Source organism: Amblyraja radiata, chromosome 27 (genome assembly GCF_010909765.2).
Source record: "Amblyraja radiata isolate CabotCenter1 chromosome 27, sAmbRad1.1.pri, whole genome shotgun sequence".
Lineage (NCBI taxonomy): Eukaryota > Metazoa > Chordata > Chondrichthyes > Rajiformes > Rajidae > Amblyraja > Amblyraja radiata.
This window is the reverse complement of record NC_045982.1, coordinates 27,277,040-27,292,856: the sequence shown is the minus strand read 5'-3', so window position 1 is coordinate 27,292,856 and position 15,817 is coordinate 27,277,040. Positions and strand designations below refer to the sequence as shown.

The following is a 15,817-nucleotide window of genomic DNA, read 5'->3' as shown; positions in this document are numbered from 1 at the left end:
TTGATTGCCTCAATCGATTCCCTCATAAATCTAAGCTTACAGATCTCCATGTTTGATACACCCACAGAGTTCCTATCCCCATCCCAGCATCTCCCCTCCTGATCTCCAAGATCTCTTCCAGGACAGCAAACCTCTGAGATCTCGGGACTCCTCCAATTCTGCCCTCTCTGTCTTGATCCTCAGCTCTGTAACTCCCTCACTCTGCCTCTCTTCATCTTTCTGACACACTTGTTCGATCCAAGTGCCTGATCATCCACCCTGATCTCTCCTTGCATAGCTTGAAGCCGGAAGAATCCTGCAAGCATTTGGGAATGGTTTACGGTGATGAAGACACGTTGTGAATAAAACTTGTTCGTACACTGGGGTTGCACGGGCTGCCCCGGCCCAGAGTCAGCAGTGTTGGTTATTACCTGTTGTCTCTCTCTGGAATCTCTTTGATTGCAATGCGGACTTGGTTGTTGATGTCCCGGCCAGCATAGACCACACCATACGTTCCCTTCCCGAGGATCAGCCGCTCCCCGTTCTCAATGTACTCATAGCTGTACTGTGCAGGAAGCAGGAAAGGTTCATTTACATGGACTTTCCGCAGTCAGGATGGTAGTCCCTCCCCTCCCCCTCCACACACCACGAGAAATATGAAATACTATGAAATATGAATTCTGAAATACCTCGGTAGGACAGGCACAGTTAAAATGACAGCCTGTCTGCTGCACACAGCAAGATCCCACAAAAAACAATGTGCAATATAGTCTTATCACTGACTCTAGCTCAATGAGATCCATTATAGGGATGATGTGGAGGTTTAGGACAGGGCACAGAAGATATTCACCAGAATGTTGCCTGCATCAGGGGATGTTACCTATAAGGTGAGATTGGACAAACTGGGATTGTTTTCTCTGGAATATCGGAGGTTCGGGAGAAGTGTATAAAATTGTAAGCGGCATAGATAGGGTCGACAGTCAGAACCTTTCTCCCAGGGTGGAAATGTCCAAGACTAGAGGGCACAAGTTTAAGGTGAAAGGGGCAAGGTTTAACGGAGATGTGCAAGGCACATTTTTTACATATAGGGTGATGTGTACCTGGAACACGCTGTCAGCTGTGGGGTGGAGGCAGATATGATAATGGGGTATTGAGAGGCTTTTAGATAGGCACATGGCTATGAGGAGATTGGAGGGATATGGATCACGTGCAGGCAGTGGAGATTAATTTAACTTGCAACAATGTTCATTGGGGACATTATGGGTCAGAGTACCTGTTCTTGTGCTGTACTGTTCTATGTTCTATGAGACCCAACTACATGCATCAGATCAGTACCCTTAAAGTTACACATACTCTGCGGACAGGATGGGTTTTAATTATGAAGCAGTAAATCTCCAATATATTCAGGTAACCCACTTTCCTTGATGAAAACACAAGGAATTGCGAGCAAAATACAAAGTATATTTAATAAATTAAAAAGTACTTTATCTCTGAGGGGACTGTTCGCCTCCAAATGATATTAATGTGAGAACTCTTTGCATTAAATGTAACAAAAAATGTTTTGAACTACAAAAAATATTAAACTTTAGAATGCCTGCAGGATACATAGATGGCCAAAGGGAATGTACAACACAAAAATATTGGTTAAGACAGTAGATGCCATTTACAAGACTGCAACAAGGTTTTTAAACCAACATTTATTACAGCAAATAACCCGCTGAGTTACTCCAGCACTTGCTGAGTTACTCCAGCACTTAGTGTTTTGCCGTCTCCATTGATAATGGTTGTTAAGGGCCTGTCCCACTTACGCAACTTTTTCGGCGACTGCGATCACCCGCCATAGGTCGTTGCAGGTCGCCAAAAACTTTCAACATGCTGAAAATCCAGCGGCGACCAGAACAAGGTACGACTTTTTGGGCGACAACTCACAACCGTACAGGCTTCACCCCGCAACATGTCGCCAGGGTGTCGCCTGTAGGTCGTGAGTCGTCTCCTCAGTTGCCCAAAGAGTCGTAGCGTCTTTCTGGGCGCCGCTGGATTTGCTTTTTTTAAATATTAAAAAAAAAAATTTCCATTAATAAATCAACACAAAAATGAAAAAAGACATGTTAATAAGAAACACTCAAATAATACACAAAAGAAAAATACAAAAATATACAGATACATAAAAGAAATAGAAATAATAAAATAAAAAAATATATATATACAAAACATAATTTTTTTTTTAGATATAAATTTTTTTCATATAATGCAACCATACCATCAGTCACACACCCCACCCACCCCACCCTGGCTAATTAAGAGTGAACATGTTGAACATTTTCGGCGGCCTGCAATGACCTATGACGGGTGCTGGCAGTTGCCGAAAAAGTTGGGTAAGTGGGATAGGCCCATTAGTTAAACAGTGCTGCCACCAGGGAGAATTCCCCTTCTCTCTTTCAAAACAATGCCATGGGGTTTTTTTTCAGCCTTACGGAGTGACCCCCATGTGAACATCTCATTGGAAAGGCTGCCCCACTGACATAGAGCTGCCTCTCAGGACAGCAAGGGAGAGTTCACCTGGTTACACACTCGCCTCTGCAATGGGAGCTTCACCCCGCACCCTTCTGAAGTAGCCGAGCTCAGGCCAACAAAGCAACAGCTTAATCACAGAGGCACAAGGAACTGCAGATGCTGGGATATTGGGCAAAATAAAAAATTGCTGGAGGAATTCAGTGGACCATCTGTGGAGGGTGTGGGGTCCCGATCTGAAAGGTCGTCTGTCCATTCCCTCCGCAGATGCTGCCCGACCCGTGCAGTCTCCCGGCACTTTGTGTATTGCATCGGCTTCATAATTTGTGCACCTCCAGCCAATCGATTCACTTCTCCCTTCGACCCCACTCCCTTCTTCCACCCCCTTCCCCTCACCCTCTGAGCTGTCCTGTCCGCCATGACCCCACTCTATCTATTTCCCCCCCCCCCCCCCAGAAACGTCCAAGATCTATTCCTTGGTGCCAGTGACTACTGATGAGATGTTTTTATCTCTCTGTCGCTCTCCCCTCAACATATCTGCTCCTCCTCCTTGGCCCAGCTCCCAGTCATCTCTCCTTATCTCTAATGTGTCTGTCTATCAAGTTTAGCTTGATAAATCATCCTGTGAACCATACACTAAAGATGTCGCGGAACCAGTGCTTTTTCTGTGACGGTGGAGCAACTCCTCTATAAAGTCTAAATGTAAAGTTATGTACAGTATCCGTAGCTTTGTGAGAGCTCTTCAATGCATACTAGCATCTTTTTTGTCAGCAAAAATAGCACCAAGTATATCTGGAGGCACAAGGAACTGCAGATGCTGGAATCCTGAGTAAAACACAAAGTGCTGGAGGAACTTAGCAAGTTAGCAGCATCTGTGGAGGGAAATGGATTGGCAATGTTTCAGGTCAGACTGTCAAAGAGCCATGCAGCACGGAAACAGACCCTCCAGTCCAACCCACACATGCCAACCAAGACGCCTGTCCATGCCTGGCTCACCTGCCCACATCCAGTCCAAATCCATCCATGTACACATCCAAATGTCCTCCAAAGTTTGTTGTAGCTTTGCCACAGCCACTTCCCCTGGCAGTTCGCTCCACACACCCACCACCCTCTGCATGAAAAAGTTGTCCCTCAGGTTCATACCATATCCTTCCCCTCTCAGGCCAAATCCACGCCCTCTGGTTCATAACCCTACCCCCCACCCCCCCTCCCCTACTCCAAGCATTCCCCCCATGATTCTACACACTTCTACAAGTTCCCATCCTAGCCTCCTGTCCTCCAAGCAATAAAGTCCCAGTCTGCCAAACCTCTCCCCACAACTCAGGCCCCTCAAGTCCTGGCAACATCCCCGCAAATCCTCTGTGCACTCCCTCCACCCAGCTCAATGACATCCCTCCTGCAACACGGTGACCAGAACTCAATACCACACTCCACATGAGGCCCCACCAACATCCTGCAACGCAACATCCCAACTTCCATGTTCAATACCCTGACTGATGAAGGTCAATGTACCGACGGCCTTATCCCTTGTGACACCACCTTCAGGGAACTATGCGTTCCTAGATCCCGCTACTCTACAAACACACCCTGAGCCCTGCCATTCACCGTGAAAGTAAGGCCCTGGTTCGACGTCTAAAGATGCAACACCTATCTGCATTAATCTCCATTAACCATTCCTCAGCCCACTTGCCCAACTGAGCAAGATTCGGCTGTAGTTTGGTGACATTTGCAATTTTTAAAGTGGCAAATTAAATCATCCCATTAAATGGAGGTAGCGATTGTGTTTAACTACAAATTGCTGTTGTGTTTGGGTTTGCTGCCCTTCTGTAATGAAACATACAAATGATTTCTAGATCTAGTTCTTCGGGTTCTGGTGGCACAGGAGTTGGCGGCCTGTTAATGTTGGTCAACACTGCGGGCTGTGCCCCACCCACTCTGTGCCCCACTCACCTCCAACTGCTCCTCTGCCGGTCTCAGCCCATCATCGGCGGCCAGCTTGGTTTTGTCAGTGAAAGAATTCAGCAGCTCGCAGAACCTGACGAGAGAAGAACAAGCACGTCACCAGGGACATCTGTGACCAAAGAGGGTCCACCTGCGTCAGATCCCATCTCAGCAGAAGTAGATTTTACCCTCGCTCCTGCTGGATTACCTGGAAGATCGCAGTGGAGCACCATAATGTTTGGGACACAGCAATGTCATGTAAATGAAAGTAGTCATGTTTAGTATTTTGTTGCATATCCTTTGCATGCAATGACTGTTTGAAGTCTGCGATTCATGGACATCACCAGTTGCTGGGTGTCTTCTCTGGTGATGCTCTGCCAGACCTGTATTGCAGCCATCTTTAGCTTATGCTTGTTTTGGGGGCTAGTCCCCTTCAGTTTTCTCTTCAGCATATAAAAGGCATGCTCAATTTGGTTCAGATCTCGGTAATTGACTTGGCCACTCAAGAATTTACCATTTTTTAAGCTTTGAAAAACTCCTTTGGTTCTTTAGCAGTATGTTTGGGATCATCGTCTTGCTGTAGAATGAACCACCGGCCAATGAGTTTGGAGGCATTTGTTTGAACTTGAGCAGATAGGATGTGTCTATACACTTCAGAATTCATTATGCTACTACCATCAACAGTTGTATCATCAATGAAGATAAGTGAGCCAGTACCTTCAGCAGCCATACATGCCCAGGCCATAACACTGTGTTTCACAGATGGGGTGGTATGCTTTGGATCTTGGGCAGTTCCTTCTCTCCTCCATACTTTGTTCTTGCCATCATTCTGATACAAGTTAATCTTCGTCTCATCTGTCCACAAGACCTTTTTCCAGAACTGTGGTTGCTCTTTTAAGTACTTCTTGGCAAACTGTAACATGGCCATCCTATTTTTGTGGCCCAGTGTAGCCTCTGTATTTCTGTTCATGAAGTCTTCTGTGGACAGTGGTCATTGACAAATCCACACCTGACTCCTGAATGTTTCTGATCTGCCAGACAGGTGTTTGAGGATTTTTCTTTATTATAGAGAGAATTCTTCTGTCATCAGCTGTGGAGGTCTTCCTTGGCCTGCCAGTCCCTTTGCAGTTAGTAAGCTCACCAGTGCTCTCTTTCTTCTTAATGATGTTCCAAACAGTTGATTTTGGTAAGCCTAAGGTTTGGATGATGTCTCTAACAGTTTTATTCTTGTTTCTCAGTCTCATAATGACTTCTTTGACTTTCATTGGCACAACTTTGGTCCTCATGTTGATAAACAGCAATAAAAGTTTCCAAAGGTGATGGAAGACTAGGTGCTGAGAGCTCTCTTATACCTGCATTAAGGAGGCAATTAAACACACCTGAGCAATTACAAACACCTGTGAAGCCATGTGTCCCAAACATTATGGTGCCCTGAAATGGGGGGGACTATGTATAAACACAGCTGTAATTTCTACATGGTGAAACCAAAATGTATAAAAATACCATTTAATAAAATCTGACAATGTGCACTTTAACCACATGTGTTTTTTTTCTATTACAAATCTCAAATTGTGGAGTACAGAGGCAAATAAATAAATGATGGGTCTTTGTACCAAACATTATGGAGGGCTCCATGTATGTTATGTGTGTATATTATATTTACGAGCCTAATCAGCTGCTGCAGGTTAGAATTTGATTGTTCTGTTGTCGGTACATATAAGCATGAAATACTCTTGACTTTGATCGGAAGCACTTTCTTTGCACAAAGCGTGTCGGAGATCTGCATCAATGGGTCCGAGCTACTCGGAGGTAATGACAGTTTTAAATGCGAGAGAGTTACTACTACTACTTAATGTGAGCTGTTGGGGAAGGAAATCAGGCGATTATGAAGTTAAGACTCAGACAGGACAAGTTCAACTGAAGGGCAGAACTACAGCAAGGAGTTAGAGTGCCCGGTCTTGTCCCAGTGAATCATGCATGACCTGTTGAAAGAGTGGAGTCTCAGCTGCGGTACCAGAGGTGGACGACAGGTGGCAACAATGCCAACCACCTGCAAAGCCTTCTGAGCCACCCTGATAAATGTCACGTAATACCTGATGTGGCAGCAAGCCATGGTTAACATTATTTAAAACTTCTAACCAATAAATAATAACTGTTTATTTTCCTGGGAAAGTGCAAATGAAATGAGGAACACCATGCACGCCAATTTGTAAATTCCGTTGAGTAACTCAGCGGGACAGGCAGCATCTTTGGGGAGAAGGAATGGGTGACGTTTCGGGTTGAGACCCTTATTCAGTCGGGCAACACTGTGTAAACCTTCAGCACCCACTCACTCTTACCTTTTGCAGTGCAATTCTGTTGGAAAGTAGAGCTGAAAATCATCTGAGTTGTGCAAGACGTACAGGAAGCAGCAACGCTCATCAAACTTTGACACACTGGAAGAGAAGAGATATCATGTCTCCCGCATTCCTGACAGCGAATCACAGCCACCACTGTTCCAGTCCGCCTGAAGGAAGGCTGAGACATTTTAGTGGTGGACTGAGTGATCACAAGTTAAGACCAATTGGCCAGCAGGGTTTGTGTAAAGTCAAGGGCCTGTCCCACGAGCATGCGACCTGCATGCGGCAAGCGCGACCAAACCGGAAGCGGGGGCCGCGCGGAGGTCAAGTGATCCCCAAACAGGGCCGGTCCCACCAGAATGCGCCTGCATGTGGCGAGCGCGACCAAACTGGAAGCGGGCGCCGCGCGGAGGTCGAGTGAGTGAAGTTCGAGCTAAGTCCGCGGGAAGTTCGCGCGTGACGTACGGCGTCAAGACGTTGCGTACGGCGTCGAGACGCTGCGTATGGCGTCGAGACGCTGCGCACGCCCGTCGAGGCGGTGCATACGGTGTCGAGGCGGCTGCGGGCTGGCAGGCCGTTGCCGCGCGGTATTTTTGAACACGGTCAATCTTTCGGAGCCCCGCGCGATGTCGGGACCAGCTCCGCACAACTCCATACGGCTCCGGCGATTGAAGTGGGACCGGCTCCGCGAGGCCGTACGGCTCAAACGACCACGTTAGGTCGCGCTTGCCGCATGGAGTCACATGCTGGTGGAACAGGCCCTTCAGGTGCTAATACCACTGAGTAAGTATATTGCATGTTGCGGCACTAAAAATGTATGAGGAGTTTCTCGACAATTTGTATATATTTTTTATTCTGAATAAAGGTTCTGACCGAGGATAGACACAAAAAGCTGGAGTAACTCAGCGGGACAGGCAGCATCTCTGGAGAGAAGGAATGGGTGACGTTTCGGGTCGAGACCTTTCCTCACACTCGAAACATCACCCATTCCTTCTCTCCAGAGATGCTGCCTGTCCCGCTGAGTTATTCCAGCTTTTTGTGTCTATCTACGGTTTAAACCAACATCTGCAGTTCCTTCCTACACAAAGGTTCCGAACGTCTACCTTATCGATAGGTCTCTTTTGAAATTAATTTTTGAAATTTAAAAAGATAAAACAAATTAGGTGCTGACAACATATGGAGACACAAACAAGGCCTGTCCCTCCCCCATCATAATTGCTTATGGATTCTACACTGAATCAAATATTGACCATATTCTTCCTCCCTTCAAGACCAGCTCCTTGCTTCTGCTTTATCTGCCAGCAAGCTGTTGACAAAGCTCCAATTAAAATGCAGTTTGCAAGATGCACTTCCAATTCCGAGGGTGAGCGTCACAGCCAGGAGTAATCGCTGGCTCTTGTTTGACATTTCACGGGTTCCCAGCGCTTATCTCCCATTCAAGGACAAAATGCCTCGAACAATCACATTCTTTGCAAAAGTCTGGATCTTTTCCAAACTCGACTAATTAATGACGATCATGATGAATTATTAATCTGCCAGACTTGGCTGCGAGCAATCCTGAGAGAAAGGTCAGGGAGCCAATTAAATACTATGTGCTTCTTAATCCCAATTTGGAAAAAATGCTCATTAAGTATGAACATTTTGTAAACAGGCTCTTTATCGCATGGAGGTTGTGGAGACTGGTGGTCACATGATGAGACCACCAGGAATAGACACAAGTAGGATTGGTAACTTCACCTGAAGTGTTCTCATTGCAAGGCCACAGCCTAGCTGTTGCAACAAAAGCTTCCATTTACATAGCACCTTTCCAAGCACAACATCCCAGGCGTTCCACAGGGCACATTATCAAAAGGGAGAGCAATCCATGTGGAGTCACATGAGAGCACATGTGTCCAAAGTAGCTCCCAAAGGGCCTGTCCCACTTAGGTGACTCTTTAGGCGACTGCCAGGGACTAGTTTTAATGGCATTCACCTACGACACCTGGCGACAACCTACGACAGCAAAAATTGTCACCACTGTCGCCCAAAAACTTTCAACATGTTGAAAATGTTGCGGCAGTCGCCTGTAGTCGTCCAAAAAAAAAAAAGCCTGTGGGACAGGCCCATAAGGGGCATATTAAAGGCAATAAATGAATTAGAGAGAGGGGGAGAGGGGGGGGCACTTTCTCTGAAGCATCAGAGGTCCAGGGAAATCCTGACAGAAGTCTATAAAGTTATGAGAGGCAGAGATAAGGCAGACAGACAACCTTTTTCCCAGGATGTAAATGTTAATGACCAGGGGGCAGAGCTTCAAGGCGGGAGGGGCAAAGTTTAAAGATGGGCAGGGTAAGTTTTGTATACAGAGGGTGGAGGGCGGTGGATGCCTGGAGCGAGCTGCCGGGGGTGGTGGTGGGGACAGATACGATATTGGGGGTTTAAGAGATTTTTAGGCAGGCACATGGACATGCAAAGAATGGAGGGATTTGGATCACATGCAGGCAGGGATTAGTTTAATTTGGTATCACGTCCAGGCTGGACATGGTAGGCAGACGGCCTGTTCTTGTGTTGCACTGTTCCATGTTCCATGCAGATATCTGAGAGGATTATAAGGCAGGCGGACATCATGACGAAAGAGAAGGTAGGGATTTTAACAGCAGGGTATGGTAATGTAAGCCGTGGGCACTGGGGTGGCAGGCGAATAGGATTTGGTGTTGGAACATTGAGTGCAGAGTCTATTGGAGAGGAGAATGGGAGAGGGTGCCCAGGGCTATGCTGAGGTGGCCTCCACTGTTAGCTAAGCCAAGCATGAACAAGTATATCCAAGTCCACGCCAGTCACCATCACCTCTCACTTACCTCACACCACGGATGGAGGAGGCGCTGAAGGTCCACGTATAGATCCCATTCTGTCAATAAAGCAAACGTCATGAGTGGCCCTGCTCACACTGACCCAATGCCATCCCTCATCACACTCAACTGCTTCACAAGTGAGACATCGGAACGAACTATCAAAATGAAATCTGTTCATTGTTCGGCCCCAAAGAGGAAAATTAAATGGAGGGACAAAGAAAACTGTAGTGCAGGTGACTCGCTCCTCAAAGCCCTGCAAAGGCATGATGGGTCAACTGACATTGTTCATTGGTGGTGTAAAGAACTTTCTAGAACATTGCCATGATCCCCCATCCTAGTCGTTGTACTAGTTTCACTAACGTCCTGTTGAGTTTCACCGTTGGTATAACTCGTTATCACCTACTACACAGCCAACAATGGACCATTGTGGGCTCCACCTTTCCTCGATTATCGTTGCTTTTATTCATTAGTTCTATTTACTGTCTATATCTCTCGTTTCCCTTTCCCCTGACCCTCAGTCTGACGAAGGGTCTCGATCAGAAACATCACCTATTTCTTTTCTCCAGAGATGCCGCCTGGCCTGCTGAGTTACTGCAGCTTTTTGTGTCTAGCTCAGATGACAACATGTCCCAAAACCGTTTATAACCAACATATTTATGATGTTATAGATGGGACAGTTTATTGTTGAAGTTTCTGTTAAAAATGTTGAAGGTTATTTTGCATTGGCTGCAGTTGGTGCATTAATAGAGTCATAGAGTGATACAGTGTGGAAACAGGCCCTTCGGCCCAACTTGCCCACACTGGCCAACATGTCCCAGCTACACTAGTCCCACTTGCCTGCGCTTGGTCCATATCCCTACAAACCTGTCCTATCCATGTACTTGTCTAACTGCTTCTTAAACGTTGGGACAGCCCCAGCCTCAACTACCTCCTCTGGCAGCTTGTTCTATACAACCCACCAACCTTTGTGTGAAAAAGTTACCCCTCAGTTTCTTAAGGGAATATCTTTTCCCTTCATCTTCAACCTATGTCCTCTGCTCCTCGATTCCCCTACTCTGGGCAAGAGATTATGTGCATCTATCCGATCTATTCCTCTCATGATTTTATACACCTCTATAAGATCACCCCTCATCCTCCTGTGCTCCAAGTAATAGAGACCCAGCCTACGCAACCTCTCCCTGTAGCTCACACCCTCTAGTCCTGGCAACATCCTCATAAATCTTCTCCTAAACCCTTTTAAGCTTGACAATATCTTTCCTAGAACACAGTGCCCAGAACTGAATACGATATTCTAAATGCGGTCTCACCAACATCTCATACAACTGCAACATGAACTCCCAATTAGACCTCCTAATCTGCATTCATAGCAAATCCACCCTCTCCAGACAATTTACAGAGACCAATTAACCTATCAAGCTGTCTGAAGAAGGGCCTCGACCCGAAGCATAATCAAGGACTATTTACAAGCCGGTCATTCCTTCTTCTCGCCTCTCTCATCGAGCAAAAGATACAAAAGCCTGAAAGCATGGACCACAGGATTCAGGACCAGCCTCTTCCTCGCTGTTATTAGACTGCTGAACGGACCTCTCATAAGCTAAGGGTGCAATCACGACCTCCCTACCTATCTCATTGCGGCCTTTGCACTTGTTTTAACCTGCACTTTCTCTACAACTGCAACACGTAATACTGTGGCAATTTTATTCTATACACTACTGGTACTTCTTTATGTCCTGATTGTACACATGCAAAGTATGATTTGACTGTATAGCATGCAAACAAAGCTATTCACTGTGTACTGGTACTGATTGAACCTGACACGGTGAGACGGTGCTTCGACCAGTTGTGCCACCGTGCCACCCATTTTCTGCTTAAAGTATGTGGGAACACAATCTTTCACCCAATTTCTTTACTCAATGAAAGCTCCAGGCCAGTTTCCAACAATGGCGGTGGCTTGCATTACCCATCAGTTAGACCCGAGCAATGAAAACTGCGACCACCAGCTTCAAGGACAGCTTCTTGCCGACAGCTATCAGGCTCTTGAACACTTCACAGCACTAACCTCAACTATCAATATGGACTGTCTTTGGTTTCACTAACGACTTTGGGCTTTTATACACTAGTATTGAGGTTATTGAGTTATTGAGGGGGTTTTTTGTTTACTACAGTATATGTTATCTGTATGTATTGTGTTTAGGCGTGTTATGTTACCGCAGGTAAGAATATCATTGCTCCATTGTCTGCAGATATCTCTCATGTAAGCTCATAAGTTCATGTGATAGGAGTAGAAATAGGCTATTCAGCCCATCAAGTCTACTCCATGACTGATCTATCTTTCCCTCCTAATCCCATTCTCCTGCCTTCTCCCCATCACCCTTGACACCCGTACTAATCAAGAATCTATCTATTTCTATCTTCAAAATATCCATTCTTGGCCTCCACAGCCTTCTGTAGCAATTCCACAGATTCACCACGCTTCGACTAAAGAAATTCCTCCTCATTTCCTTCCTAAAGGAACATCCTTTTATTCCAAGGCTATGACCTCGGGTCCTAGATTCCCCCACTAGTGGAAACATCCTCTCCACATCCACTTTATCCAGGCCTGACAATATCTGACATTTAATCGCTTTTGATTCTTTATTCTCGAAATAGGAAAGAAAGTAAGACTGAGGCAAGATGAAGCCACCCAGTCACAGTCAAGTCAGCTGTGACATAGAATGGCTGATGGTCACGTGGTCAAACCGAGCTCCTATTTCTCACGTACAGATTAGCTTCTGACTGACCCGTAAAGCATGACTCACGATCCACCAATATTTCATAAAATTTATTCTGCTTCTTGCAGTCAGTGATGGAGGGAAGAGCGTGGATTTGATGTTCAGATACCTTCTCCTTGGGTGAGACGTGGCACATCTTCACAGCCTTGTCTGTGTCACTCTCGTTCACAAGGATCCGGGTGGGTTGGAAGATCTTGGTTGGCTCCAGGATGAGGACCTGTTGGTAAAAGTAATGGGGAATAGATGAGTTGAAACAGGCCCTTCAACCCGCCACTGACCATCGATCACCCGTTCACACTAGTTCTATGTTATCCCACCTGTTGCATCAACTCCCTACACACTTGGGGCAATTTTACAGATGCCAATTAACCTACAAACCCGCATGTCTCTGGGACGTGGCGGAAACCCAGGGCGCCCAGAGAAAACTCACGCAGTCACAGGGAGAACATTCGAACTCCACACAGACAGCACCCAAAATGAAGATCGAACCTGGGTCCGTGGCGCTGTGAGGCAGCATCTCTACCAGCTGCACCACCATGCCAACCTTTATTTATTTACCAAATTCTCCCCCTCCCCTACACCCACTGGGGGTTGCAATGCATGCGGCCGATTAACCCACCGACCCCACAACGACCTCATCAGGTCCTAGGGATTTATTAACCCTTATCTTCTTCTTATCGAGTCCACACACAAGATTAGAAGTTGTTCAGCCAGAGATGAACACACATCTCGGTATCTACACACAATGGTGTCTGTCTTTTCGCTTCTTGTGCTTCGTGTGCGTGATGGTGGAAAGATTGGTGGAAACAGGGACGCAATGTGAACGCTCTTTCCTTGACCCCATCAACCCTTATGATCCCACTACATCTAACACCATCTCCCACTGACTTGCTCCAGTTCATTCAAGTACACCTCCCCTAACCCACTATCACCCATGCCCTTCTCCTTAGAAATAGGAATGAAAAGTATTCACTTGGGATTTTGCACCCATCCCCCGATTCCACTCTTTCCCTACCTAACCTCCTGTTTCTGATATACTTATAGAAACACTCGGAAGTCACAACCTAACTTGCCACGGGTATTTCATTATCCCTTTTTGCCCTCTAATTTCTTTCTTATATTCTCTCCTGCACACTCTATATTCCTCAAGAGACTCCCTCAGTTCCAGTTGCCTACATCTATCATATGCTTCCTGTTATTGTTCTAATCAATCCTTCAATAACCTTTCTCATCCAAGGCTTCCTGACCTTGCCTTCGTTGCCTTTCACCTTTACTGGAACAAATTATCCCTAAGCTGATACTAACTCTTTTTTTCAAAGGTGCTTGCTTGTCAGGTGTCATTTTACCAGCACGCATCTGCTCCGAATCTACTTTCACCAGGTCCTCTCTCAAGTTATTTAAATCACCCTTCACCCCCAATCTTAACTTGAGGTGCAACAAATCCCGTCCCAAAACTCCATGAAACTTCTAAATTATGCATTATTATGATACTATTCCCAAAGTGCTCTCCCATTAACATTTCCACCACTTGCCCAGGTTAGATTCCTAAGATAAGGTCAAGTATTGAGCCATCTCCAGTGGGAATATGGTGGAAGACTGCCCAGTTGCTAATGGAATGCAGTAACGTCCAGGAGGAAGTGCGTTACCAATCATAGAGTCATAGACTCACACAGCACGGAAACGGGCCCTTCAGCCCAACTTGTCCAAGATTCTCCATCCAAGCCTCCCATTTTCCTGCGTTTGGTCCATGTCCCCCTCAGCCTATCCTAACCAAGGAGAGTAGGTTGTGTGCTGTGGGTGGCCTCACCAGGAATTTGTCAGTGGGTGCTTTGTTCCTGCAGATTGAGAGAAGGAATTCCATCCAGAAATCCACCAGCTCCTGTCGGGCAGAAGGCTGCTCACTGACGTCGGTCTTGAAGCGTTTGTAGAGCAAGTAGGTTTCCATCGCTGATGCCAGGTACCTGCGGGGCAACAGAAAGGTGGAAGATAGGACGATTGAGATCACAAGTGTACACTGGGTTTTATTAGATCATGAAACTCTTTCACACATTGTGGGAATTGAACAAGTTATTAGGTTGCACAATAAGGGAATGGGACTAGTTATTAGATCACACAAAGGAGAGTGACCCGTTATTCAGCCACAGTGAGGCATTGGGGACTAGTTTTTAGGTTACACTGTTAGGGAGTGGGGACTAGTTATTAGGTTACACTGTGAGGGTGTGGGGACTAATTATTAGGTTACACAATGAGGGAGGGGGACTAGTTATTAGGTTACACTGTTAGGGAGGGGGACTAGTTATCAAAGACCCTATAGCGAGCAAGATAGACCACTCGACGAAAAAAATGTAGTACGGTCATGGGCAAATTCATGGGTAATCTTCGGCCCCATTTCAGTAACCGGCTTCTGCCTCCGCACCAAAGATCCCATAGGATGATAGTGCGGAGACGGAAGCCGGTTACGGAAACATCCTCGTAAAAATAAATATTATTTGGTAAAAATCTTCTCCTCATTTTCAGAATTATAATTTATTAACACAAACTGTTCCCCCGCCACGTTGATTGCACTGCGAGTCGGGTCCGGTTACGGAAATGGATGAAAAAAAGGCTCACGTTACGCTCCGTTGCGTACTACACGTCAGCCCATTGCATTTAGCAGGAGTGGTCTATCTTGCTCCGCTATAGGATCTTTGGTGGGGTCTAGTTATTAGGTTACACAATGAGGGAGTGGGGACTAGTTAAGAAAGTGTTTACTCATTCTCGGTTGTTGGTGCAGGACTTGGACCACGTTGCTCTGGGACATCCAAGGGGTGGACAGGATAGTGCTTCATTGCGGTGCTTCCTGGGTGTGCTGTGCAGTGTGTCACATGCGCCTCTAGTGCAGAAATACATGGGATCACTGGGGCTTCTTAGTCAGACTGGATGTAAATGTAACTTACCCCGGTTACAGTCAAAGTTCTAGCCACAATTGAATGACGCATCTGCCAGACTAAGACAATGACAACAGGCCCTTCAGCCCATCGTGTCTATGCTGACCATGATGCCAAGATAAATAATCGCCTCCATCTGCACACGATCCATATCCCTCCATTCTCCGCATATCTATGTGCCTATCAGAAAGCCTCATGAACGCCTCTATCATGTTTGCCTCCATCTCCACCTGTGGCAGCACGTTCCAGGCACCCACCAACCTCTGTGTAATAAAAACTTGCCCCCGCACATCCCCGTTAAGCTTTGCCCCTCATACCTTAAAGCCACACCCTCTTGTCATTGACATTTCCACTCGTGGAATAGGTTCCCATCTACCCAACTGATGAAGGCAAGTTTAGCATCCGCCTACTTTACCACTCTACCCACTTGTGTTGCCACCTTCAGGGAAGTTATTTGCTTGGACCCCAAGATCCCACTGTTAGAGGTCTACCATAAACAGTATATACTTTCCCCTTACATT

The 15,817-nt window shown here is 46.2% G+C and overlaps 1 protein-coding gene across 1 annotated transcript in view; it reads right to left on the bottom strand.

Moving 5' to 3' along the window:
- Positions 1–15,817, bottom strand: part of LOC116988586 (mitogen-activated protein kinase kinase kinase 5-like) — a 130,001-nt gene that overhangs the window by 38,595 nt on the left and 75,589 nt on the right. The window contains exons 10-15 of the mRNA XM_033045440.1: positions 14,177–14,330; positions 12,479–12,586; positions 9,605–9,654; positions 6,771–6,866; positions 4,441–4,525; positions 411–544 (exon numbers count right to left, since the gene is read on the bottom strand). Coding sequence (XP_032901331.1) covers positions 411–544; positions 4,441–4,525; positions 6,771–6,866; positions 9,605–9,654; positions 12,479–12,586; positions 14,177–14,330 — 627 coding nt within the window. The remainder of the gene's footprint in view (positions 1–410; positions 545–4,440; positions 4,526–6,770; positions 6,867–9,604; positions 9,655–12,478; positions 12,587–14,176; positions 14,331–15,817) is intronic.